We start from the raw sequence: 24,699 nt of genomic DNA, 5'->3' as shown, positions 1-24,699 counted from the left end.
GTTATTGCTTCAATCATTCCGTGCCGGTGATTATCTCCGTCTCTTCGCTCGCTCTCTCGCCCCCTGTCTTTCCCCCTTTTTCTAACCGGCTGTCCCCCACCCCCCCGGCCCGTCCTTCACCCGACTCAGATTTTATTAAACTGCCGTCGCAATTGCATTTGCATACTTCTTACCATCATCCCTTTCTTTGCTTTCGTATAATTCCTGGCGCATCCAACCCCTTCATCCCTCTCGTCCGCCGCTCCCCGACCGCCGTCCTCGCTCTTTCCCAGCGTTATTTACTCCTCGTTACTACCCCCACGGAGTTCAGCCGCAGTTCTCCGCGTCCCGAAACTTCCTCGCCGGATTTTTCTAAATTCGACTCGCTCGCCCAACCCACGGTCCTTTCGCCGCCGTCGTCCTCCCCGCAACCGACGTCCGCCGTTTCAAAACCCCGTCAATGCGTCAGTCTCGGCCTCACCCTCCTCCTTTCCATCCGGCTGCCGCGATCTCGTTAAAATCCTTTCTGGCCGGAGCAGATTCGGTACCTTCCTTTTCTTCGTACACTGTTTCCCTTTCCAACCCCCTGTTACCCTCTGGCCGGGCCGTCGTACTTTTTGTCGGCGATTTCCCGCCGACTCCGTGGCCCGTCTTCGTTTTCGTCTTCGTTCCCGAGCGTTTTAACGGGACGACAGCCGGCCATTCCCCTCCTTCGACCCGATTATTGGCTCATCTTTCGATTTCCTGGCATTTCCGGGACACCAGAGAGATATACCAGCTCGCCTGGATCCCTCTTCCCACGAACGTTTAGTGACTTCTTGCCGCTCGAACGTCTATCCGTCCCGCGGGAGGGCCAATGATGTCTATAATTTCGATGTTCCGCTTGATGGTTACCGTTCCGTTCCGTTATATCCGCTCGAGCGGGTTTAACACTTACGCGGCCGCTTCCGCGGGATTTCTTCGTTCTATTTCCGTGTGGTTCGCCGGCTGCTAACCGGCTGTTTCGAAATTTTCGCTGGAAGTTCGTAGAATGAAACGCATCTCCTGGGTTCTGTTTTGCCGCTAGATTTACGGGCGTTTGTTGTACGTTTCGTTTATTGTTCTTCGAGAAATAGGTGTTGCGAGAAATTGCAACAACGTTGCGTCAGTCAAAGAATATTCATGAAATTCAGTATCCGATAATCCAGTGTTACTCGCGTGCTTCGGAATACTAGATGGAAATTGCTGAAATGAAACACATTTCCTGTTTTCTTCGCTTTAAGCCGCTTGCCACCCGAGTTCCCGAGTAGACCGCGGATTTTTATGCGTTTATAGTACCTCATGGAAGCACCGGCTATGCCAGAATAAAAAATTTAACGCGTAGACCGCGAATTTTCCTGCGGGCTTTTTGTGGACCGGTTTGAGGGGAAATGGAAGCGAGAAAATTTTGTAGGATGTTTTAAGTATTCTACTAAGCCGCGAGTGAAATGAGAGAGTTAGTAAAATGGAGCTAATTGTTCGATATATTCGATCAATTTCCAAGTAATCTACAGTTTGTTAATTAATATTGATGGCTGTCTGGTTCGGCGGTCTTCCCGTGAAACCTGTTTCACCGTGTTCATACAAATCTTGCTCTCCTTTCGCGAAGCGTTTCGTGTCATCGCGGTGAGACACACGTCACAACGTGTAACGCCAAATGTTTTTAAGGAGTATCTCATTACGCGAAGAGCACTCGGCATTAAAGAGCTCGTTATTAAGACTCTTCGCTCGTTACCGAGAATCTATATTACAAGTTCAAGCTTCGACTCGCCGCGGCTGTCGCCGAGAGCGCATCCCGTTTTATCCGCGAACCTGTCATAATGGAATATCCCGTGACAATTGACGCATCGCGCGCGCCGATTGAAACGAAATATCCAATGAAAAGCCCGCGTTATAACTTAATACATCTGACCGAATCGAAATCTCGCAATAATGCCACCGCAGTTTCCACGCGGATCCCATAAAAGAGAAATAATTAAGCGGAAATTCTCGCAATAACAGAAACATTCATTACCCTCTCTAACCCGCGCGTCCGACGATCCGAAATCTGCCAATGAAAATTTCAACAATGACGTCCGTTCCCGCAGTTACAGATCTCCCGGAAAAAAAACACACACACACCTCCTCGGTCGCCGATGAATCATTAAAAATTCCGATCGATAAATCCAAAGTTCCCGCTCCTATCAATTAACACTTTTAAAGCCGACGTACCTTCGCGTAGTTACAAAGCTTTCAACGGGAACCTCCCCAGACGCCGATAAATTATTAAACGCCGAATGTCAGCCGTTAAAGAAGCCCTCGTCGAGCTAACGGAGAGCAGTAACCGTTAACGGCAACTCGCAGGAACACTAATTCATCGGGGCAAGACTTTCGAATGGCGGCGACATCGGCGTACAAACGCGCCTTGAACCGTCGCGCGGAATTTCAACGGCGTGTCGCCGTTAAGAGATTAATCGCGACACCAAGTCACCGGGGCTACATTTTCAATTACCGAGACGGATAACGGAGGCGTCTGGCGTGCGCTGTGTAGGGCCGCGGAGGCGGAGGGAACCGTGGGATAAAAGTAAAACGTCGCGTGCCGCGCGCGCGGGCTGGCGGAGCCGTAGCTTCCGTTATCGGGTGGCTTTCTATTCCGTTGCTGGCCCTGTAAAAAATAAGTATTGCATTCTTCATCGTGCAAGCGACAGGTTGTCTATAAATCTCTCCGTCGAAGACGGGGGGAATCCTTTTCGTACCCGGATCGGAAAATAACCGGGATAAAAGCCGTCGAAAGGACCGCGCGCGCGCGCGCGCTCGCCTGGTTCCTCCCATCGACGGTGCTCGGTTTAATTTTGATATTGTGTATCGACCTCTCCCGGTGCCGCCTCTCGCCCGCGCGCAGCTTCCGCCGCGTTGGATTCCGCGCTGATGGAGTCGAGAAACAGGCAATTACGCCACCGAAAACTACTTTAGGCCGCCGATAGGACGTCTACCGGGTTTATGGGTCCTGAAAAGTCTGCCCGATTATGGCGGCAGTTCGGATGCACCGAGTTATCGTAAAGATAATGCGCGAGGTGCCTGCCTATCAGCCTGTTGCGTTACGAGGGAATTCATGGGGCCCGGTGAAACGGATGGAGAATTTCTGAACGTTTCGTGTTCAGCTGACTAGAACAGAAAGGAATTGATGATCGTGCGAGTTTGTGTTTTATTCTTGCCCGTGCAGCTCTTTATTTCCGTTGTATCCCCGAGGAAGGCAGATGTTCGGCAAATATCGAGGGAACGGGGATAGAATCGTCTATCGTGCGAGTTTGTTTTTCTTTTTTCTTTTTTTTTTAATCGGTTGTTTATTTCTCTCGCGTATGGACGAGGGTTAGTCAGAAGTGGGACTATTGGCGAAGTTCATTGTATCGCGAGACGGGAAATAAGCTTGCCGGCGAGATCGTCATTCCTCTATTCTTCGGAGATAACGAAGCACCTTGTAGCATAATGATGTTTAAAACGGTGTAATGTTCGTGGAACGAGATCCGATCGCGGAATGATCGTAGGAATTTATTTTCCGCGTCGCTGAAAGCCCCGGCGATAAAGACGCGCCGGTATTATTAAAGATTCCCTGTCCAATTAAGTGGTGGAGGAGCCCGGCCCCGAGTTACGACTAAATATTCACGAGCGACTAAACATTTACTCTTCCTAAACTTCTTATTGAGTTTACCGTCCCCGTGATCCGGAGATTCCGAGAAATTAATAAACTTTCCGGTTGAGTCCCGCGTCGAACATGACAATCCGCGGAACGTTCGTCGCCGACGGCGGCCCCTTCCGGGACGACGGACGGATAATTAAGCCGTCTCCCTTTCTTTTACACTTCTGCCCTCCTTTTTCGCCGTTCCGCGGTCGCCGGCATTCCTCGGGAGTCGGACGCGCCGCAAGAACTTTAAACAGGCTGTCTAATTATTTACTGAAACACGTTCCAGGCTGCTGCCGTGGAAAAAATATTACTTTCTCGATAGAACTTCGAGATCCGCTGAAGTGAAACCATGATTGCCATTCCACAAATATTCTGTAATACTTAACCAGTCAACTGTGTTCGACGAGTATACGCGTCATCTTAAAACTCATAATGCTAACTCTTTCAAAGATGGATTATTTATTTTTCGAGACAAACATGTAATTCTTCGTTTCACTTTAGTTTTTCGTTAGGATATGTTTTAAGTGCGTTTCGCCTGCGTTTAACGAGTATACACTTCATTATTTGATTTTATTGCGCAACGAGAGATTTTTCAAACTAAATTCCACACTTAACTGGGTAAACGAAGACAGGACGTTCCAAATGTATAATTATCAGTGTTGCAACGCTAAGTGCTCACAATCTCGAAGTAACAACGACTGACTAGCAAACCGAAAATATGCAAATTTCCTGACAATTTCTTTCAACTCTTGTTCCACCGTATCCCACAGTCTCTCCAATGCGATGCTACATAGATTTAACGAAATAATAATCTTGTTTCTTTCACACGGGTAATCCGTTCGTCGTCCCGGAAGCTTATACAGCAGAGAAACCGTGTACACGTTAATCAAACACGAAGAAGGCGACGCGAGATTGTAACAAGCAAAAGACCGAAATGTTATTTCAATTTCAAATGAAATTTGTCCGGCCCTCGTATTAGCAGCGAAGCATCGCCGGGCCAACGCGGCGCGCCGCACCTCCGCCGTGAGGTAGAATTCTCGTTTCATCCGGAATCTCTGATTATTCTGCTCTCCACCGCTCCCGGCCGACTTGTCGTTTCTTGTTCCACTCGCGCCACGGTTTAACGCCGCAACTTGCCGGAAGTTTATCGCGCCGCGCGGATGCGATTGAAAATCAATGAGATCTGTCGGTGAAACTGAGGCCTCCACTTCCGAACGAGGGGGAACGACGACGAGGGAAGCGGACGGGGAAAGAGACCGCCGCCGGAGACGTCGTGGAGCGTTCGAGATTATAAATGCAGCGGCCGGAGTGGATAGAAAGCGGCAGATCTCGACGCTTTGATCCACCAGCGGATAAACCTTTCTTCCTTATTAAAATTACACAAAAGTTCGGCCGGGAAAAATGTCCGCGTCTCAGAATGGTCTGGCTCGGATTTAAATAATATCAGGTTGTCCGGAAATTAGCCGTGGATCTCGCAGCGGGACTCGGGACTTCGGCATTCGGTGTTTGATTAACTGATAGAATATTCCATTGTATTCGCTCCTAGCCAATCTCTTATTCTATGGCTTGTCGAGTCGAAGTTTTAGTCGAGAAAATCTCCTAGTAGTTATAAGTGTTAGGGGGTAAGAAGTTTGAGCCGCTTTCCCGAAGAATACAGATTACCCAGATAGAGGATAATTACGCTTCAAGTTTGAATGCCGACTGTTCTAGCCGTTCTCGCGGCGAAATAAAGAAACCGTCCGCGTCGGGACGAACCCCTCGGCTCCGTCTTGCCGGTACGACGGTCTCAAACGAAACTGTTAATTTCACCGTCCCCAGCGCGATAAAGAGTACATCAACTCTAAACTTTCCCCTGGCCGCGAGCAAGCAAGCAGGCTTCCCGTCGGCGCGGCGAGTGGCCGACCTCTCCCGTCCCCATTGTCACGTCATTCCCCACGGAATCCGGTTTATCTTTCCGGCTGAAAAATTGCCAGCCACTGTCAGAAGTACTGGAAAGTCATCGTGGAGGGATGATCCGGCGCGGGCAAGAAGCAGGGATTCCGATAACCCGCCGCGTAACTCTATCTCCGGCTTGCTCGCTCGTGCACACCGCTCCCCGCCCCCGTCCTCCCGCGTCCCGGCGACAAACCGGGCGAGCAGGGGGCCGGGGGCGAGGGCGGGGGGGCGCAAGAAGGTCTATACCATTCCTCCAGAGATATCTACAGGCAGGCAGCGTCGATATAACCGGGTTCTCCTTCGCAACTCTGATCGACAAAGTTCCTCTCCCTGACAGCGCCGCGAGCACACACAGACGCGAAAGTTACCGGAACCCCGGCTCGCCCTTCCTTGTTCGGAGCCCTTCCGCCCGGTCCGTCCGTCTTCGTCTGGCGCGCGCCCTGGCAACACACGCCCCCCGTCCCGCCGCCGACCCGCCACTCTCTGATTCCTTCCAATGCTAGGAAACACGGGTACGTACACCTACGGTCTGGGTAGCAACTTCGGCGAAGATGGGCCAACTTTGATAAGATACCCGTTTACCCTCCTCTCCGATTGATTATCTTCCCTTGCCGGTATCCGTGGATTCCGATGAGGGATCGCGCATACTCTTTTACGTCCGCGGACGGCCGCGCGAGGAATCATCGGTACTCGTAGCTCGGTCCGCCGTCTTCCATCTGCGACTATCGCCCGGGACGATCGTCGCCAAGGGCGCCGGGATTGTTGACGGCCCCTACCGTAATCACCTTGCTAGTCGCTGTTCGGACTTAACTGCGACCCCTTCGGGAGAAAACGTTGTCCTCCGATGATAGATAGCGAGGGGCCAGGCACAGGGGTGCTGAGTACGTGGAATTTGGACGCTCGTTAACACGCCACCGGCGCGTTCGAGGGCTGCTCGGGTATTCTTTGGTCTCGCCGGCTGATGAGAAAGAGCTAATGAATGATGAAGCTGGGAGTTTTTGAAGTATGATGCAGTGGAAGCTTAGCGGGTACAGTTCCTTCGCTGAAGTTGGGCGACGAAGGTTTTAGAGAGCTTCTTTGGCGATGATCGACGGAGTTCCAGCGTGTAGCGGTTCTAAAAGCCATTGATGGAGGTAAATGCAACGGTGATGGAATTGCTGGGACAATTTTTCGACGCTGACTGCGAGAGGGAAGGCTTTACGGCGGAGCTTTATGTATCGGGGCGTTGTAGGGGTAGTTAAGAACGGTGTGCGCGTAAACAATTAACGGATCGAGTGGAAGAAAGATATTAACTCAATGGAACGGATCTTACAACGAAAGCGTCGGAGTTAACCAACTCCTTTTATTCCCCGTTGTGTGCTTAACGGAGGAAAATTAACGAAGTGGAAAATTACGTTGCAGGTATTAAACGGTCATAATTAATTACGGAGCACGGTATCGTGTTATGTTGCATTGTTGATAACAAAGAAGCGAGCTCGCGTTTTTTCATCCGCGCTGAAATACACGGCGAACAAAAAACTCGGAATCAGGATAATTTCGCCTCGTTTCATCTTCCGGGTGTAGAACGTGCGTGCTTGAAAAAGTAAGTGGATACACGGGGGATAAGAAGCACGGCGGGGTAGTAATCGTAAAGTAGGGTTCAATGTTTCAGCACACGGCATCCAAGATGCATGTAAATGGAGACCGCTTCTCGTATTTCAAGCCAACAAGAGCTCGCCTAGCCACGCATTTTACCGTGTTAATCATTAACGGGCTCCTGTTAATCTCACGGAAGTCGGCGGGTTATCAGTATTCTTCCTTCGGAGCGTATATTAGTCGAGAGCCAGCGAAATATTAATAACACGCCGAGCAGGAAGTAGAACCAACAGGTGTCTAACGCTAAATGTTCGATCTAGAATTCGATCATTCTCGCGGGATCAATTTTTCACGTTGCAACATTCAACAGCTCTTCAACGTTCACGTCCCCTAACCGGATCAACACGAAAATCTTCGTTTCTCGATACTCAAACTTAGACTCCGCGTTCCTCCAGCACTGCTCCCGAAGAAACAACATCGTTACTAAAATCTACCTCGCGATCGCAGAACGTTTTAGCAGCCGACAAACCAATTAAGTCGCCAACATCCACAAAGACGGAGTCGCGGTAATAAGGCCAATCGAGCTGCTCCAGACCTAACCCAGAAATGAATGTATAAACATTTCATCGGCACAATCGATAAAACAAACGCCGGCAAGGAAAATGGAAGGCGCGCGAGGGCCCTCGACCGGTCGGCTGGTGCTTAAATTTTCGATAAGAGTCTGGAGAACGCGCGCAAACCGTCGTCGTCGCGACGGCAACAATATCTGCGTGGCGCGGGTCGTAGCGAGCAACGGCGGCGGCAGCGGCGGCGGCAGCGGCAGCGGCGGCGGCTCCAGGCTCGATGTAATTTGCGCGCGATGCAAAACGATGTCAAGTTGCGACATAAACGTCGTTTTTATGCCGCCGAAAGCTCCGATAATGAGGAGGGCTGCGCCCGCGAAGTCGCCTCTAGCCGCGCGAGCGGCTCCGAACAAAAACCGTTTCCGAGTTCACCCGCGATTCGTTAAATTTATTCGATAAGTTGGAAATGCGTTCCTCTTTTTTTCCACCCTCTCCCTACTCCTCCGCGGCGCTCGCCGTTTCCTATTCTCGCTCTTTCCTCCTTGCCGGGCGCGAGCTCGCGCGGCCTCGCTTAACGAGTGCGATTTTTCAAACGCGCCTCGCCCTTAATCAGGACTTTCCGGCGCGTGAGTGTTGGTCCAAACCGACCGCCCGCCCCGACCCGGTCCCATAATTTCCTCGAAGTTCCTATTAACTCCGTTCACATGTTAATCCGTTCGGCGTCGCGACGAGTTACCGCGGGCCGGCGTTGTTGTCGCGTCACCGCGCGACCCCGAGCACCCCGTTAATCGCATTCCCGACCCCGCCCTTCGTTCCGCGGCCCCGTAGCTCCTCGGCTTTTCATTTTTAATTGGATCATCGTCTAATCCGGCGTCGACACGCGTCTCGATAACGCGCCGGTGTTATAAATCAACAGACCTCGTCTCTCGCGCTGTTATCGCGTTCGAGACGCCAGATAAGATGGCTGGGAAAGTGTCGCTCGAAGGATTTAGGGTTTTTTGGAAGTGCGAAGGCTGCGAGGTTTGGGGAGTAAGTGTTCGGATGAATGGAGAAATCTTTTTGTAGCTGAAGCATTTGTGGGTTAGACACGCGCTCGAAATTGTGTAATTTCTGTTGTATAATCGTTTCCCTTAATCTGAGATTAGAATTTTCTGATGTAAGGGTCGCTTTCAATGGCTGTGTACCGAGAAATCGAAGAGTTCCATTTTCTGGTTAACAGTGGAACGAGGTCAACCCTAATTAAAGGAGATAATACGCGAGGAAGGTTACATTGACATTTCCCAGGCACGAAGTCATTAATTCCACTCTGTCATCGAGCGCAAAAATGGCTGACAGTAGTCGGCGACTGCTAGTCACCGCCGAGATTACACTAAAAAATCCGCGAAACCTTCCGAATTACCTCGCGTTAACATTTCCCAACATTTTCAAAAGGGAAAGAGAAGGAATAGAGAAGAAAAAAGAGAACAGGAGAAACAACCGCGCATTCAGAATACACCGGCGGCAAAGGCTTAATCTTTATACATTATTTTCCATCCAGTAGCCCGTCCGCGGCCGAATGGGATCTTCTATGTCGGCAGAGTGTACTTACTCAGCGTCCACGTTGATGCGGCTTGTCCTTGTTTCCTTAATATTCGCCGGGGTCCTGTTCCTTTTTCCTTTTGCGCCGAATACTTCCGAGCGTAATACCCCACGGGATTATTCTACAATTTTCCCTTGGCCGCGCCGCCTTTACGGCGACGGGGGCTGCGAAATTAAAAGCGGCATCGAGAGCGGAGCGAAAAGAAGGTAATCCCGGCTCGTCTTAATTAGATCGCTGGACAGCCGCGCGCAGCGAGAATGCTTCCGGTTGCTCGATCGGGGGACGTTATCCCCTCGTTTTCGTCTCTATGCTTTTTTCCCTTCGGGTAACGCGCGAATTAGGCGATCGAGACGAATCACTGGAATTAGGGTTAGCATCAGCTGCCATTAGGAGAGTACACGGGACCGGGCGAGCGTGGAAGTTTCAGCGTTATCGAGGACTCGGCTCTCTTTCCGCGCAAGACGGAGTCGAACTTTGCAAATAGGGAGCTTCATTTACCCTCTCCACGCCGCGCCAACCGCCCCCTAGTCCCTCCACGCCATCCGAGTTTCTTTGAATTCTACTTGCCCCCATGACAATGACTTAAGTTTCATTCCTTTCGGATAGTTCGCGGGGGCCCCGCCTATTTCCCTGTCCTCCCGCCGTGTAATTTGCACTTATCGACTTTCCTTCCTCCTTTCTTTTTCCCTACTCGTTCCTTCTTTCGCCTCGGACCAGCCCGGCCGAGGAACGAACAGAGGAGAGGAGGAGATTTTCCATTAACGGGAGCCGAACATTCCCATTCGTTCGCGAACGCGTTAACCGGTTTCGCGGCATTCTTTCCGGCACTCGGGATTTCACGGTTGAAACGGTCCCCGCGATGATTTCGGATAATACGGTAATAAATAACGCGTTACTGGGAGTAACAAGTGCTATATGTATCATTAACCCGCAGCTCATTTTGAGACTAATGAGATGACGCGCGTGGTCACGGCCGCTTTGTTCATTATGCATTTCGAACACAGCGGCAAAGGCTCTGTAGAGACCTGGCACAATACTTAACGAGTTAATTGTGAATATTACAACGATAATAATGATAAAAATAATGAAATGATCGTTGCCGTTATATTAGCGGCATGCCACTTTTATTCACTGGGTCCAACGCTGCGTATATGGCGGTGACGATCATTTCATTACTTTTATCACTGTTACTGTTGTAATATTTACAATTAACGCGTTAAGTACTGTGTTAAGTCACTTTTACGTTTACGAAATAATGTCTAAAATATTCCCGTCGCATTGACGGGTTCCGTAAATGTAGTGTTAAATCAAACTCGACTCGCCAAAGATACTTTTGTTCTGAAAAGACTGTCGATCCGAATGCGATCATTTTATTATTTTTATCACTGTTATTGTAATATTTACAATTAACGCGTTAAGTACTGTGTTAAGTCACTTTTCTGTTCACGAAATAATGCCTAAAATATTCAATTCCCGTCGTATCGACGGGTTCCGTAAATGTAGCGTTAACTCAAACTGGACTCGCCAAAGATACTTTTGTTCTGAAAAGAAGACTATCGATCGGAATGGTCGTTGTTCGGAGCGGCACTGTAACAGCCGTAACAGGGGAAGAATATGCGTGCAGCGGAAAAGGGGATAGCGGGAAAAAAGGAACGGTAATAACATTGCCCGGTAATTCCCAACGGGGTTACTGTCACCGCTCCTCGCCGGGTAGATTTAGAAATTTGTGGAGGTATTTAGTTGCCGCGCCACTAGCCCCGGGAAATTGTTATACATTAATTATACAGCTTCGAAACGTAATTATACTCGCGAAGGCTCCATTAAAAAGTTCGAAACGGCGCGGCCCGGCGCGATGCGGCGCGACTCGATGGTGTCGGGTTGCCAAAGCGTTCGCTGGTGTGAGGTATCAATCGGGAGATCAAATTAACAGGAATTTCTTTTGCTAACCGAATTCGCGTACCACGGGATATATAAATACGCACATGATGTGGGGCGTAGGAGGGGAATTGCAATATATATATTACGGTGTTAGCGATTCAGTCGGTGAGATACGGGGAAATGCGTGTTACCGTGTAATGGCTTACTGATCCACCATTTTGTTCCGCTATGCGGGACACGCGACGGACAGATATTTCTTGTTATACTCTCCAAACGCGTAAATCGTCGATAATAAATAGTACAGAATATTTCACAGTAAACATTCATTCGCAATTGAAAGTACTCGAAGTAATCTTCAATATCGTTCGAAATAAATCGGTGAAATCAGAAAGACAGTTAACCACAGCTATAATAGAAAATTCACTGATCACAAAATAAAATTGTAATTATATGAATACTTAAACCCGAGTATATTTTACACTGTGAGTAAACATTCATTCGTAATTGGAAATACTCAAAGTAATCTTCAGTATCGTTCGAAATAAATTGGTGAAATCAAGAAGACAGTTAACTACAGCTATCGATAATAGAAAATTCACTGATCACAAAATAAAATTGTAATTATATTAATACTTAAACCCGAGTATATTTTACACTGTAAGTAAACATTCATTCGCGATTGGAAATACTCGAAGTAATCTTCAGTATCGTTCGAAATAAATTGGTGAGATCAAGAAGACAGTTAACTACAGCTATTGATAATAGAAAATTCACTGATCACGAAATAAGATTGTAATTATATTAATACTTAAACTTGAGTATATTTTACGCAAGTAAGCAAGAAACCGGACTAATTATGGGATGCCTCGACATTCCGGCGTAAGCCTGCGCTCGGCAGCTAGCCGTGCCGAACTTCAATTTACCCTTTAATGAAGATTGTTCCCCGGGTGTCGGTCGGTCGATCGAGTTCCTTCGGTGTGACGCGACAACCGTGGCCCGCAGAACGAAGAAATCCCGGTCGATCGGGCTGCGGCACGTCGGCAAAAAGGTGGGACCCATCCGGCTGATTCCAGATTGATAACCGAGGGAACACCGGCTTCGAACGCTGCAAGTTAAGGCCGCGTGACGCGGAGAGCCGGCGCACATATGGAGCTGGATGAGTTTGCGATTAAACGCGATTATAATTAAGGATAATGGAGTTTCGGCGCGGGAGTTCCCGTCGGCTCCGAGTCCCTTCGCAGCTGGCGCCGTTATATCGAGTTCCTGTCGACGAGAAACCCGCGCGGCCCGCTACCGAAAATGCTTCTGGTCATCTAGTTTCTACGGTCGGTGTGCACGTACAAAACGTCCCCGGTGTACTTCGTACACCTTCGACGTACACGTGCACCCCCCTCGCGTCCTCAATGCCCACGACGCTACGTGTTGTCCGTTGCTTCGCGTCCTGCGACGATCCTTCCGTTCATTCCTTCGCAATTTACTCGACAAGACACTGCGAACTATTACCGGGTAAGTTCCGTTCTTAACCCCTTGCCCTACAACAACGAGTCTCACTCGTGGTGAAGATTTTCAACACTATTCAACAAATATATATATTACTCAGTTCCTTCGAATTCGAAGTAAATATTATTCCTCTGTAATCAACTATTATACTTAAAAGGAAATATAGGCGTAACATATGCGTAGAATTTTTCTCTTTTTCCAATAACTTATTAATGACAAAGTAGCTGTATCGATCAGAGTTGAGAAAGAAATCATAGGCCAAGGGGTTAACACGGACGTTGACTCTTTTTTACTCATCTAAAGCTGTTCTGTCCCTTCGACATTAGAACTATCAAATCAAATTCCTCAGTTCCTGATCCTTCCGTTCATTCCTTCGCAATTTACTTGATAAGACACTATGAACTATTACCGGGTAAGTTCCGTTCTTAACACGGACGTTGACTTTTTCTCAGTCGTCTAAACCTGTTCTGTCCCTTCGATATTAGAACTATCAAATCAAATTTCTCAGTTCCTGAATTCTTCTTCTGTGATTACTAAAAGGACGATAGACGCTTCTTCGAGAAATTTCTGAAGAAATTGAGTTAACCCTTTGCGGACGAAGGTTCTTAGAAACATACGAAACCTTCAAGATGAAGTTAAACTATACATCAATTGCTTAAACAATAGAAAATAGGAATTGTGCTGATCTCTTGCTGTTCAAATAATTAAATCGGCTGATCGAGACTTAGTCTTCGAAATACGAAAATTTCATCTCGCCTAAACGTCGACATTCGTCCGCAAAGGGTTAATATGTACAGTATATTTCGAGTGGTCGATTAAAGATCACAATCGAGTACTCTCGTATTCAGTCGGTAGTGCAATCATTTTCTAGCGAATAACACGTGATTTCTCGTTTACAAGTTCTGTCTCGAATAATTCGCGAACGGAAGGGTTGGAAAAAGTTGCATAGAAGCGCAGCGTACTCGAAATGTTTGGGGAGAATCCTGCAAAGATAGCGAGGAGGGGCGGAATTCGACTGTAGGCAAGAAGGAAATCATCCATCTCAATTATGTCGTAATTTCTCCCAGCCAAACGAGCCGTCGAAAGCGTAACCGGGGATGGTAGGGAGGACTTTTCGAATTCTTATCGCGGGCGGAAAAGCCGCGACGATGGAACGCCGGCGATGGAAGATCGCTAGCTGTCCCCGGGGATCCGTTACTCCGGCCCCGTAACCCTACGTGTCTGGAAAAGGATCCGGGGATCCCCGAGAGGCCGATCCCAATTGCATTGTCCGCGGCGAACCGTAGGGCGGCAGTCTTCATTAGCGACTGAGTCACCGGGCTGAACTTATGAGACACGGAATTCAGTGTGTAGATGCACGTGTTCCGGCGTACGTGACGCGCGTATTTATTACCGTGCATCCGGCGATAAATAATCAAACGGAGAGGCTCGCGGGAACGTCGCGAAAGGGAATAGCGTTAAATATTTTAAGGAAGAGAGCTTTCTCGTTCGGTACAAGATTATTCTTCAGCCCACTCTGGATCTCTGGAGTAAAGTTATCCGCAACACCATTTCATTTCGCTTGATCTCTCACAGACGACGATACGCTCGATCGTTCAGTATTCAGACTTGATGATTTCGTTTCGCTTTCATTTAACCCTTTGCGGACGAATGTCGACATTCCGGCGAGATGAAATTTTCATATTTCGAAGACTAAATCACAAAAAGATGATTTAATTACTTGAACATCAAGAGATCACATAGCTTCCTTTTGTTCTAACAATTATACAATTGATATATAATTCAACTTCATCTGTTGAAAGTTTTATGTTTCAAAGAATCTTCGACCGCAAAGGGTTAATTTATACTTCGTTCCAATGCTTGCTACGGTAAGAAAATACGATGGGTTTTCGACAGCTGTTAGATATAATTGTTGAAACGACAAGGGTGTTCTAATTGTGAATATGATAATTTAGGCATTGTTCGTTTCAAAAACAGTAGGGTATACCGTGCTCTCCACGGGAAACACTCGATCATTCCGAGGATAATCTCTTGATATTCATCCGAAAATCCCGAGTACGTTCGAAGCATCTTTGATTAAACAAATTCCTCTCTCTCGGCAGCGTCTTGAAAGCGGATGCGGATGTTCATAGGGTAAACAATAATTCAAGGAAAATGAAGTAAATTCTCGAGGAGCTAGAGGAAAGGGGGCAGGGAAATATACCGTCGAGTCCGTGCACGTTAACAAAGCGATTCTTTCGCAGGAGTTTGGAGTTTCCGTGTGCTGATGAAATTGGACGCGAGATTAACGCCGTCTATCTTGCGTCGGACCTATCCAAAGCGCGGTCGGCGGACTAAAGTTCACCGGGAAATCCCCAAGTTACAGGGAACGGCGATACTATTTCCTGCGTTAAGTGGTGGATTCCCGCAATGGTCAGACCGACAAGTTAGTTCCAGCAGTATCAATTGCTTAATAGCAGTCGGACGGTGACCGCTATTGTCTTAGCAGGGGCCGTCGAGATCACCGAACTCGCGTATACGTGCGAGCTGTATATTTAGCTCCGCGTACCTTGAACTTCCGCGAAACCTCATTAAAACTCGAAAAAATCGACCGACTACCGAAGGGAATCGCGTTGTACCGTTAACGAGATACCGGAGGCGCGTTAACGGTTATACCGGAACGCATCGTAACCGCGTTATTACAAATAATTTCGCTCGCTGTTCCTCTGGTTTCCGTAATAAGTAAAGCGAGTAACGATAGTGCAGTTCCTGGATTAGCCTCGCGCCGTTGAACATAGTCGGCGTTTGATTCGGAGGGAGCAACTAATGTGGAACGGAGGGCGTAACAAATCGGCATTGTCTGTGCAGCGACGTGAAATTAGGTCGCTATGACTGCTCGCCCTGTATACACGGTAATGAACAATATAACTTGGAATTGGAATTATCAAGTAGGAGGAAGAAGAGTAAAAGCAACCTAGACGAAGAACGATATGGCAGTTTATTGATTACCACAGACAAGGGAGGAAGCTTAGAAAATAAACGAGTTCGTGAACGATGAAATAAGCTTTTCAGTGTTATGATTCGAAAATACACGATGCTGCGGGCAAATCTCTTCTTTATACTTAGCTTCTACTGATCGCCTACGGAGCATCACAACTCTTACCCGTACATTCGTTAATCAAAGGAATGGATATTAACAATAAAAATACTTTTCTTCGTTTCGGATGGTTAGCTCAGCATATTCGTCATAGTTTGTTGATTGAACAAGTCCGATTGCACAGCATTTAGAAACATGGGGACGCTGTGTTGTCGTTGCAAGTATTGCTCCACCAAAGACCCTAACGTTGCCGAGAAAGCAGTCTCCAACAGGTCCACGCCTTCCTCCCCAATGTGGAAGAAGAGGAAATCTTCCGGGGACTCTGCGTACTGACTAGACAATTTGTAACGGCCTTCTTTCGTTCTATCCACCCTCCACCCGAACAGCTGATAACATGCTTGTCGGTATTCCTGAGACGACGCCTTGAAGGCGTCCTTCAAACGGGCTATCTTTATTTCGTGGGTCTGCTTGAGCTCCGCTATTTCTAAATATAAAAACTTTGCGAATAAAGCGTCCATAAAATATTATGTGAAAAAAGTAATTACCCTGTGCTTGCAGGGAAGATGCCGCTGTTGTGTTGGCACCCCCTTGCGCTAATTTCGCCCTGAGTTCTTCCACCTCGCGTATCAGCGCCATCTGTTTCTCTTCCGCCTGTTTCTCGGCAATGGCGGCAGGATTCATCGTGAAGTGCAACACCTTTGCATCGCAATTGAAATCACCCTTCAATGCCCGGTGCTCTAATTCACCTTTCAATCGATCGACTTCCTTTCGTAGTTTAGCACATTCGTCCACTTGGTTGTAACCCTCTACTGCCTCGAGATTAGACTCTAGTTTCGCAACTAATTCCCTACAATTATGAACACCCTTTATATAAATTGGTAACAGTGATTAGTGCTGTTACTAGAGTTACATCCCTAACAGGAACGCTAGGAACCATGATTTTGAAATATTATTTAAAAAAGCACTAGAAAAATGTGACTTCTGTATTGTAATTAAAATACCTATAAGCGTCTATAGTGCGTTCCAAAGCTGGAATTCTTTCGGTTATCGCATTGTTGCCATCTACGCTAATTTCCTTCTCGTATAAATCCAGTTGCTGTCTATAACTATCCCGCTCCCTCGTCAAGAAAACCATTTTCTTTTGCAACCTGCTCGCTAGTCTACTTAATTTCTCTTTCGAAACTGTTATATCTGTGGCCAATTTTTTAGCATCCTCGTAACTTTTCGTTAGATTCTGGTTTTCTCGTAATGTGGCGTCCAAACGTGACTTCAACTGGCCCTCTTCCGCTTTTAAGACCAATTCGGCTTGTTGCAAACGATTTAATTCGCGTTTCAAGAGAGATGGTCCGCCGTTGATTCCAATCGATTCGTATTCCGACAAACGTAACGACAATTCCGTATTTTTAGCTTCTAATGTTGCTACTTGCTGTTCCACTTTCTCTGTATATTCTAGTTTTTTCATTATATTAGCCATTTGCTCCTCTAACAGTAATTTCCCTCTAACCGATTCCCTCAGTGAGGTGATAGTATCCTTTGCTACACTGAGCTCTTTCTCAAGCTCGCTTGCTTTTGCTGCTCTTGCTGTTAATATCTTTCCTTCCTCCCATAATGCCTTTTCAGATTCGAGTCTCTCAATTTTTATTTTCATACTTTGAAGTTCAACATTTTGTAATTCTAATTCCTGCTGTTTGGTCTGATATTCTTTCAGTCTTTCTTCCAATTGTGTTATTCTTGTTTGTGCTGTCTCAAATTTTGATTGGACATCTGATGATTCAATGACATCTCTTAACACCGTGGGACTTTCTTGTTTAGGAGTGTGTTTGAAATCATCCATCAATTTGGCATTTTCATTCATTAATGCCATTGTCTTCTGCTCCAAACTTGTTTTTACTTGGAATAGTTCTTTTTCTGCCATAGCCTGTGCATCACGTGCATCTTGAATTGTTCTGCGGGCAATATCTAGTCTTACTTCTAGCTGTTTGACAGTTTGTTTTTCTTGATCCATCTGCATCTCTAAAATACTTTTCTCTTTCTCAAAAACTTCTTCCATTTGTCTACGTATTTTATGAAGTTGCTGCACTGCAGCTTCTTGATGGGACAATCTTGTTTTTAATGATACAACTTCACCCTTTAGTCTCCTCCATTCCCATGGACTACCTGGCACAGTTTCTGTTTCACTTCTATTCAAAGTAGAATTAATTGAATCATCAAGTCTTGGTCTCTTAGGTGAAATAGTACATCCCTCATGTTCGGTAAGTGAGGGAAATGCAGTTCCTGACAATCGCAATGATAGGCTACTACTGCTTTTACGATAGGCCTCGGATCCTGATCTTAAATCCTTAATCATTTTAATCACACTAGTTGGATCTTTGTCATCCATCTGAAGTAAACAATTCTAAATATTATTTTTTGTTCCTTATTTACATGTACAAAACTATATAACATTAATGGTGAAACTTACCTTGACAACTATGCAAGTGTACTGTTAGGAAAGTGTTCAAATATAAAATCTCGAGTGACTTGATTGCAGTTTAAGTATATAAACATACATCCAACCATGTGGTTAGAATGTATGTACTGCACTGTACTGTTATACTTTTAAATTATTACAAGTACAACTATGGAAACAATATTCAGTGTTTTGTTCTTAGACTTTTCTTATAATTTTCCGAGTTAAAACTTGCAAATATCATTACTGTAATTGACGTATCCCAAGACTACATTTTATAACGGCATGATATCTCTATACTACAATTCCACTAAGTTCCTTATTCTATGGTGACTCATGATGTTACTAACAATCTACTATATCTAGGGTAATTATAATAAAAGCATTTTTAAAAAATGGTACATATTTTGCAATATATTGATTACATGAAAGTAATGTGCATGAAAACATAATACGTCGAAGAACGTCATTCAAACGTTACCTAATTATTGTAGTACAAAATAAAATGGCGGCGATATACTCGCCTTAAACACACTAATCGAGTTACAATAATTACTTCTTTTTAATATAGATATGCTTTATTAAGCTACAAGAAAGCATATATTGAAGAATAATCTCAAATTATTTCAAATTTTAGGTTTATTCAACTGTATAAAACATGTAAACTCAGAGGAAATTCATAGCAAAAATAGACATATTACACATAATACTTCAAGATAATGAAACAGAAATAACGGGTGAATCAGATTATTCATTAAATTTCCGTTATATTATAATTTATGATATTTAAATTTATAACACTAAACATCATTAAAAGGACCCCTGGTGCCATCTACAACAAAAGGCTGAAGCTTTGATATGATATAAACCACAGACTTTGAGAAATCTCTGTATGTCCATTATAACGATTTTAATTAATAAAATTGCCATTTTTAACGAGCAATATTGATTGAAAAGGATGCAATAAATAATTTTAAATTATTAAAATAATGATTGATCAACAAATTGTTAACGTTTACATTGATTACTTTTTGGTCGGTAACATGACATATTTGGTTCACAGAAATTGTTATTCATATCTAATTCGGTTTGCTGACTCAACAAATAATTATAGATGAATGAAAAGTGAAGTACTGTTAAGTATTTTCAGTCGAAAGTAGCTTTTAAAAACATGCCTGGGTCATGATTGTTTTGATGCCGAAAGATCAATATGGCGACTTCCATAGAATATTAAATAAAAGTGAAGAATTCTGTTATAAAGTTGAAGTTTTGTAATAAATTTCATACGAAAGTTTAATAATTCACTATTAAACATACTTATTATAATATAATAACTGTCCATAATGTTTAAATACAAGAGGTGAAACACCATCATTCCAGTACGTTTTCTTCCAATGTTGTGTGTACATCAGTAAACATGTGCACTTATTCTTCATGCTTAATTGCTAACATTTGACATTTATATTAATGCCTTATCGCCTGATAAAATAAAATTATCAAAAATGTATGGTTTAATTCGTATACTTTTTTTCTTTCAGTTGTTATTAAAATGCGTGACGAATCACCGTATAATAGTAACAAATAAAACCGTGTTAATGTTAACAAAAAATGTTGCAACACCGTGCATTATCGAGAGATAAAGTATTGTTTCGTATTTTAAAAAATAAAAGCCCGAATGGTAGCATCATATGCGAGAAACTGGTATCTATCAATAAATAGAATATATACTTGTTTTCTGTTCCAATACATATTTATTTCATACTACATTCCTTATGCGTATACTTGTATACACATACATTTATCAGTTTTTGAGATAACCCTTCTATCAAATTAACGAGTAATATGGTTTGTTTCAATGTTTTAATAACAGAATAAGAAAATTATTGACAATAAGTTCTTATTTCAGAATAACAATGTGAAAAACATTGTTGTATTATCAGAGGATGAACTCTGCGAGCTATGGCAACACATGAAGACCATGCTACTAGAGGCTCAAAAATTATGTACTCAGACATCAAAGAATCAGAGTAAATATGCAAAAGTAAGATCATCTGTATGAAAACAATTGACAATCTGTATTAACAATTTGTTGTATCTTAAATATATTTTTTTAATCATTATTTTAGGAGTACAGTCTCATGATTAAACTAATACGTACAATAACTGCAATAGCACTTGAAACAATTGTACAACGAATATTTATTCCTAATGTACTTCTACAAAATGTAATGTTGTTGCATTCCAATGTGCTGCCCAATATAAATGATAAACAGGCAAAAAATGAAATATCTTACCTGTTAGAAAACTGGTGGAAATTAGATATGACATGGAGGGAAAAGGTGGTAAAAAATGTAGTTAAATATCTCATTCAAGGATGCAAGACATCATTGGTATTTACATATTAATATACGCAAATGACATTTCTACTGATGATGTGTGTAATGTACATATATTTTAATATATGTCATTGATTATGTTTTTAGCAACATGTAAAACGCTTGTATGAGATAAGGTCTGCTATTACACTACTAAAATGTACAGAAGATGTGCAGCAATTGCTTAAACTTGTACGAGAAAACACTGTGATGTCACTCGAAGAAGGTCGACTATTGATATTACATTTGTTTACTCTGGGGGAACAGTACATATTGGTACAAACTATAATTCTACAGTAACTTTCCTTTCTTTGGAAAAGAGAAAATAAATTAACAATATAATTATTTCAGGGAATTCACAATAATATAAAGGTTGTTTTACAAAATGTAAAAGATAGTTACATCACTGGTTATGCAAATTTATATGTGTCTGCATGGCAAAACGCGACAGTGAAGTTAAGAAAATTCATTGTGGAGAATTGTTTCCAAAATATCATTTTTCATTGTTTTCGTGCTTATAGAGATTCTATAGGACAAAGGAAGCTTGGTAAAAACCTGCTTTTATTTCTTGCTGCCATTCATGAACATAAAAATAAAGCAGCAAGAACAATGATTCATAACCAGTGCAAACCTTTACTCTGGAAACATTTGAAGGTATTAATGAAACATAATACGCATACATGCAATCATCGGTAAACAATAAACGAAATTATTTCACAGGCACCCGGTTCTTACATTAAATGCAATGCAGTGGAGATTCTATTTATAACAAGTATTGCGCAGTATACATGTGCGGCGAAAGATAGAAATAGATTTTTCCTTCAAACATTTTATAAGACAATAAATGATCTTTTAAATGACACTGATCACGAAGTGCGCAACGTTACCATGATTGTAAGATAACTTATGCCCGTGTCATATTAAATTTTAGGATACTATAGTCTTCCTATGTACTTACTAATATTTTGCAATTCTAACCATCGCTAGGGTCTCTTGAGACTATTAGAAAAGCATTGGAATTGTGTACCACACAATATTATTCGTAATTGGTTAAACGTTTTACTGCATTACACGAAATGTGCTAATAATGCGGAAATCAGAGCAAACGTCTTTATTGGTTTGAAACAAATATTAATTAAGGATCGATCTCATAGAATACTTAAAGACTTTTTACCAAATTTCGCGAAAAGTATTTACGATGAAGATAAGACTGTTGTGGAAGCATTAATGAAACTTCTTTGGCATGCCCAAAATCAACTTGACATACCATTTTGGGATATTGTACCGCTGACGTACGTTCTCGATCAAATAGAGGTGTATATTAAATACTTTATTCACGTAAAAAATTATTTAGCAACATAAGTAATCATAAATATTAAGTTCCGCGAACATTTTCAGAGAACACAAGACACATCTTTACTCCAAGAATTAATAAAGTTTCTTTGGTTACGTATATGTCCGAACGGTTCAAGTAATGATAAAATAGCAGAAGAAATAATATATATAGGAATGAATAATATTAAAGCAATTAGGAGGTTTTTCCTTCATTCTAAGTCCGTTATCGATTCGAGCATGTTCGCACAAATAATCGAACGACTGTTGTCCGAAATAAAGAAAGAAATGGAATGTATTCAAATCTCGAAAACATCGAGGAAAAGATGCACGAAAAAAATTAAGTTGAACCATAAAGGAAATAAAGAAACCGGTAATAGCATACGTCATTGCAATATGCACAGCATTTAAATTAACACGTATTATCGTCTTAACAGAGAATCTGAATAATTGGGAAGAAGATGATCTGGATAGCTACAGAGATATACAAATATGTATCGATGTTATTGCTATGTTACTAGTAGCAAATGTGAGCAATTTAGATGACAATAATTACAGTGAAAAAGAGATCAAAATCATGCAGTCCATTGCAAACGTTTTACCAGAATTTTCTTCATATTTTAAGGTAAACTTCTGAAAATCGATTTTTCACTCGCAGTTCTTATCGCGTGAACTTTTACAGGAAACCCCGGTTAACGACTCAATTATATTCATATTTTCATTAATGCCAACCAAATATTTTATCAATAAGATCGAGGTAATGGAAAACTTAGCGCAACAATTATGTAGTACAAATACTTCCGACGATACACTTCTCTCGCTTATACACGTTTTCATAAAGTGGAATAAGGGGCAAATGATTTTCCTCGCGTTAACTAATCTGTTTGGAGAATCACTAAAGATAAATACACCTAACAACCAGGTACGAGTAATACATAAGAAATACATTAGGAATGATATATATATATATTGATACTAATAAGTTAGTGCTTCAGGGTTTTTGCGATTCACAGGATGTCTTTACGGTGAACGTGAAAGGCTTAGAGTTGAGCCTGCGTATATTGAAACACTTATTGCACGTTGAATATCAGTCAGTTTTAATGAACAAGTATCATCAAGACGTACTTAAGTTTTGGGAAACTTTGCACATGTTGAGAACTGTTACGGAAAAAATGTTAAGCAATGAATGCAATATAAGTAGTCTAATATCCAAAGACTTGGTTGTGAAGTTTTTTAAAGAATATTTATCAATGGTCTCGTTGTTGCACAAGAGAGATGTGTTTGACGCATCGGAACATTTCTCGGAAATTCTGTTGTGGATCAAAAAGTACGTAGAAAAAGATCAGGCGTATATTTTCTTTATAATATTGGAATATTCTAACGTGTGTGAAATTTTTGAACGTAGGTCAATAATACCACATATACCGCATCTGGATGTAGATATCGAAGGCCGAGAAATTTGTATAGATTTAATAAAATGTACTCTCGATACCTCGAATCTGCTGATAAAAGAATATAACAGTACCCCAAAGTTATGTTGTGATATAGTACTTTTATATTGTAGTTGTTTGTCTCCTGTGGGAGGTGTTGTTTTCTTGAACAACGCATTCGATGCAATATTGAAATTATTAGATTTTGGTAAAATGGCTTTCGACAATAACGAACCGAATTTATTAGATATCATTGTACCGAATTTCGTATGCGTCACGATGGTTACCTTGACTAGGTATAACGAAGACGTTTTAGCCAAACACACAGATGTAAGTGTTTAAATGAGTGCAAACCGAATAGATGATCCCTGCATTGAATTATTTCATGTATCAACTGTTTCAGAATTTAAAAGTAATGCATGAACTGACAAAAAAATATTTTTGTATTATTAAGAGTACCTTTAACGACGAAAAGATGTGTCTCCCCTATATTACCATTCTGTTTAACACCGCGATCAGCAGTATAAGCACAGAAATGACTTGCGTGCTCCAAAATACGTTTGTTAAAGAGGAAGATATTTTAATTACATCCTTTCCTTATTTGGCGAAGAAGATATTAAAAATCATCTTAAATACAAAAAAATACCAAACACTGAGTGTTCAAGTGCTAACAAAAACAATAACAAGTTATACAAAAGTGTGTATGTTATGTTCTGTGAAATGTGTAGTACCATATGTACATAATTTACTATATGCAATGTTATGTTTCAGATCGACACACTTTCGGCGCTAGTAATAATGTATAAAATGTCTAAGTTGCCAGACAAGGCACTTAGCAATAGACTTAAAAATATTACTTTGGCATTCAAAGTACACAACCAAGATCAATCTTATGATACCCCTTTCGACAGGTACATTCAATTTTATATTTGATACTCCTAGTAACTATATACTCAGAATGAACAACCTTACCTTTTTAGATCCATACAAAGTGCAATAATCATAGCCATCGATGCGATATTGCAGAAGTAATTCACTGATGCCACACTGAACAGAACTATAACACATCAGGATATATTATTCATTTAAAAAAAAATGTACTTTAAGTACAAAACAAATTTCGTGCAATCAGAGCTAAAAAATTTTTATGTTATTTACTTACTCTCCACGATAAAAAGAAAAATATATTTAGTTATATATTTTTACATGTTATTAAAGAATATTTTTGTATAAAAAACAAAAAGTACAAAAGTTATGCAACTGACAAATACAAACGGGACTAATGTATATAGTCGGTAAAATAAAGATTCTACAGATTATTCCTAAATTTATATAAATATATATTTTGT

General features: G+C 42.7%; 2 protein-coding genes across 7 annotated transcripts; one reads left to right on the top strand and one right to left on the bottom strand.

Moving 5' to 3' along the window:
* Nucleotides 1–15,650: 15,650 nt before the first annotated feature.
* Nucleotides 15,651–18,933, bottom strand: Mad1 (Mitotic arrest-deficient 1). The gene is made up of 4 exons (XM_076370155.1): nucleotides 18,226–18,933; nucleotides 16,766–18,144; nucleotides 16,310–16,611; nucleotides 15,651–16,248 (listed from the first exon to the last, which is right to left on the bottom strand). The coding sequence occupies exons 2-4, from the start codon at nucleotides 18,142–18,144 to the stop codon at nucleotides 15,896–15,898; spliced, it is 2,034 nt and encodes a 677-aa protein (XP_076226270.1). The 5' UTR covers nucleotides 18,226–18,933; the 3' UTR covers nucleotides 15,651–15,895.
* A 509-nt stretch (nucleotides 18,934–19,442) lies between these two features.
* Nucleotides 19,443–24,656, top strand: LOC116433952 (condensin-2 complex subunit G2). Of its 6 annotated transcripts, none has more exons than XM_076370137.1 (15): nucleotides 19,443–19,592; nucleotides 20,120–20,254; nucleotides 20,340–20,603; nucleotides 20,697–20,864; nucleotides 20,940–21,242; nucleotides 21,309–21,482; nucleotides 21,576–21,902; nucleotides 21,987–22,293; nucleotides 22,358–22,545; nucleotides 22,603–22,842; nucleotides 22,916–23,247; nucleotides 23,326–23,680; nucleotides 23,754–24,047; nucleotides 24,122–24,261; nucleotides 24,331–24,656. In XM_076370137.1, exons 2-15 carry the CDS (start codon nucleotides 20,183–20,185, stop codon nucleotides 24,380–24,382), a joined length of 3,216 nt encoding a protein of 1,071 aa, XP_076226252.1. In that variant the 5' UTR covers nucleotides 19,443–19,592; nucleotides 20,120–20,182; the 3' UTR covers nucleotides 24,383–24,656. The 6 variants fall into 6 exon arrangements, with proteins under 6 accessions (XP_076226252.1, XP_076226255.1, XP_076226249.1 ...); XM_076370140.1 differs by lacking the exon at nucleotides 19,443–19,592 and adding an exon at nucleotides 19,595–19,717; XM_076370134.1 differs by lacking the exon at nucleotides 19,443–19,592 and adding an exon at nucleotides 19,768–19,914 and having other exon boundaries at nucleotides 23,805–24,047; nucleotides 24,331–24,655.
* The last annotated feature ends 43 nt before the right edge of the window (nucleotides 24,657–24,699 follow it).

Source organism: Nomia melanderi, chromosome 1, assembly GCF_051020985.1.
Source record: "Nomia melanderi isolate GNS246 chromosome 1, iyNomMela1, whole genome shotgun sequence".
In the NCBI taxonomy this organism is placed as follows: Eukaryota; Metazoa; Arthropoda; class Insecta; order Hymenoptera; family Halictidae; genus Nomia; species Nomia melanderi.
Note: the sequence above shows the minus strand (reverse complement) of the source record. Positions and strands in the feature narration are given on the sequence as shown.

What these genes read in the sequence shown, in the direction of transcription:
- Mad1 (XM_076370155.1), bottom strand. Translation starts at nt 18,144, where the DNA reads ATGGATGACAAAGATCCAACTAGTGTGATTAAAATGATTAAGGATTTA. An exon ending in CGCACTATAGACGCTTATAG is followed by an intron (nt 16,612 to 16,765) that starts GTATTTTAATTA and finishes TCATAATTGTAG; the next exon opens with GGAATTAGTTGCGAAACTAG. An exon ending in ATCTTCCCTGCAAGCACAGG is followed by an intron (nt 16,249 to 16,309) that starts GTAATTACTTTT and finishes TTTTATATTTAG; the next exon opens with AAATAGCGGAGCTCAAGCAG.
- LOC116433952 (XM_031992625.2), top strand. Translation starts at nt 19,822, where the DNA reads ATGTTGCAACACCGTGCATTATCGAGAGATAAAGTATTGTTTCGTATT. An exon ending in ATTCTGTTGTGGATCAAAAA is followed by an intron (nt 23,248 to 23,325) that starts GTACGTAGAAAA and finishes TTTTGAACGTAG; the next exon opens with GTCAATAATACCACATATAC. An exon ending in CAATAACAAGTTATACAAAA is followed by an intron (nt 24,048 to 24,121) that starts GTGTGTATGTTA and finishes GTTATGTTTCAG; the next exon opens with ATCGACACACTTTCGGCGCT.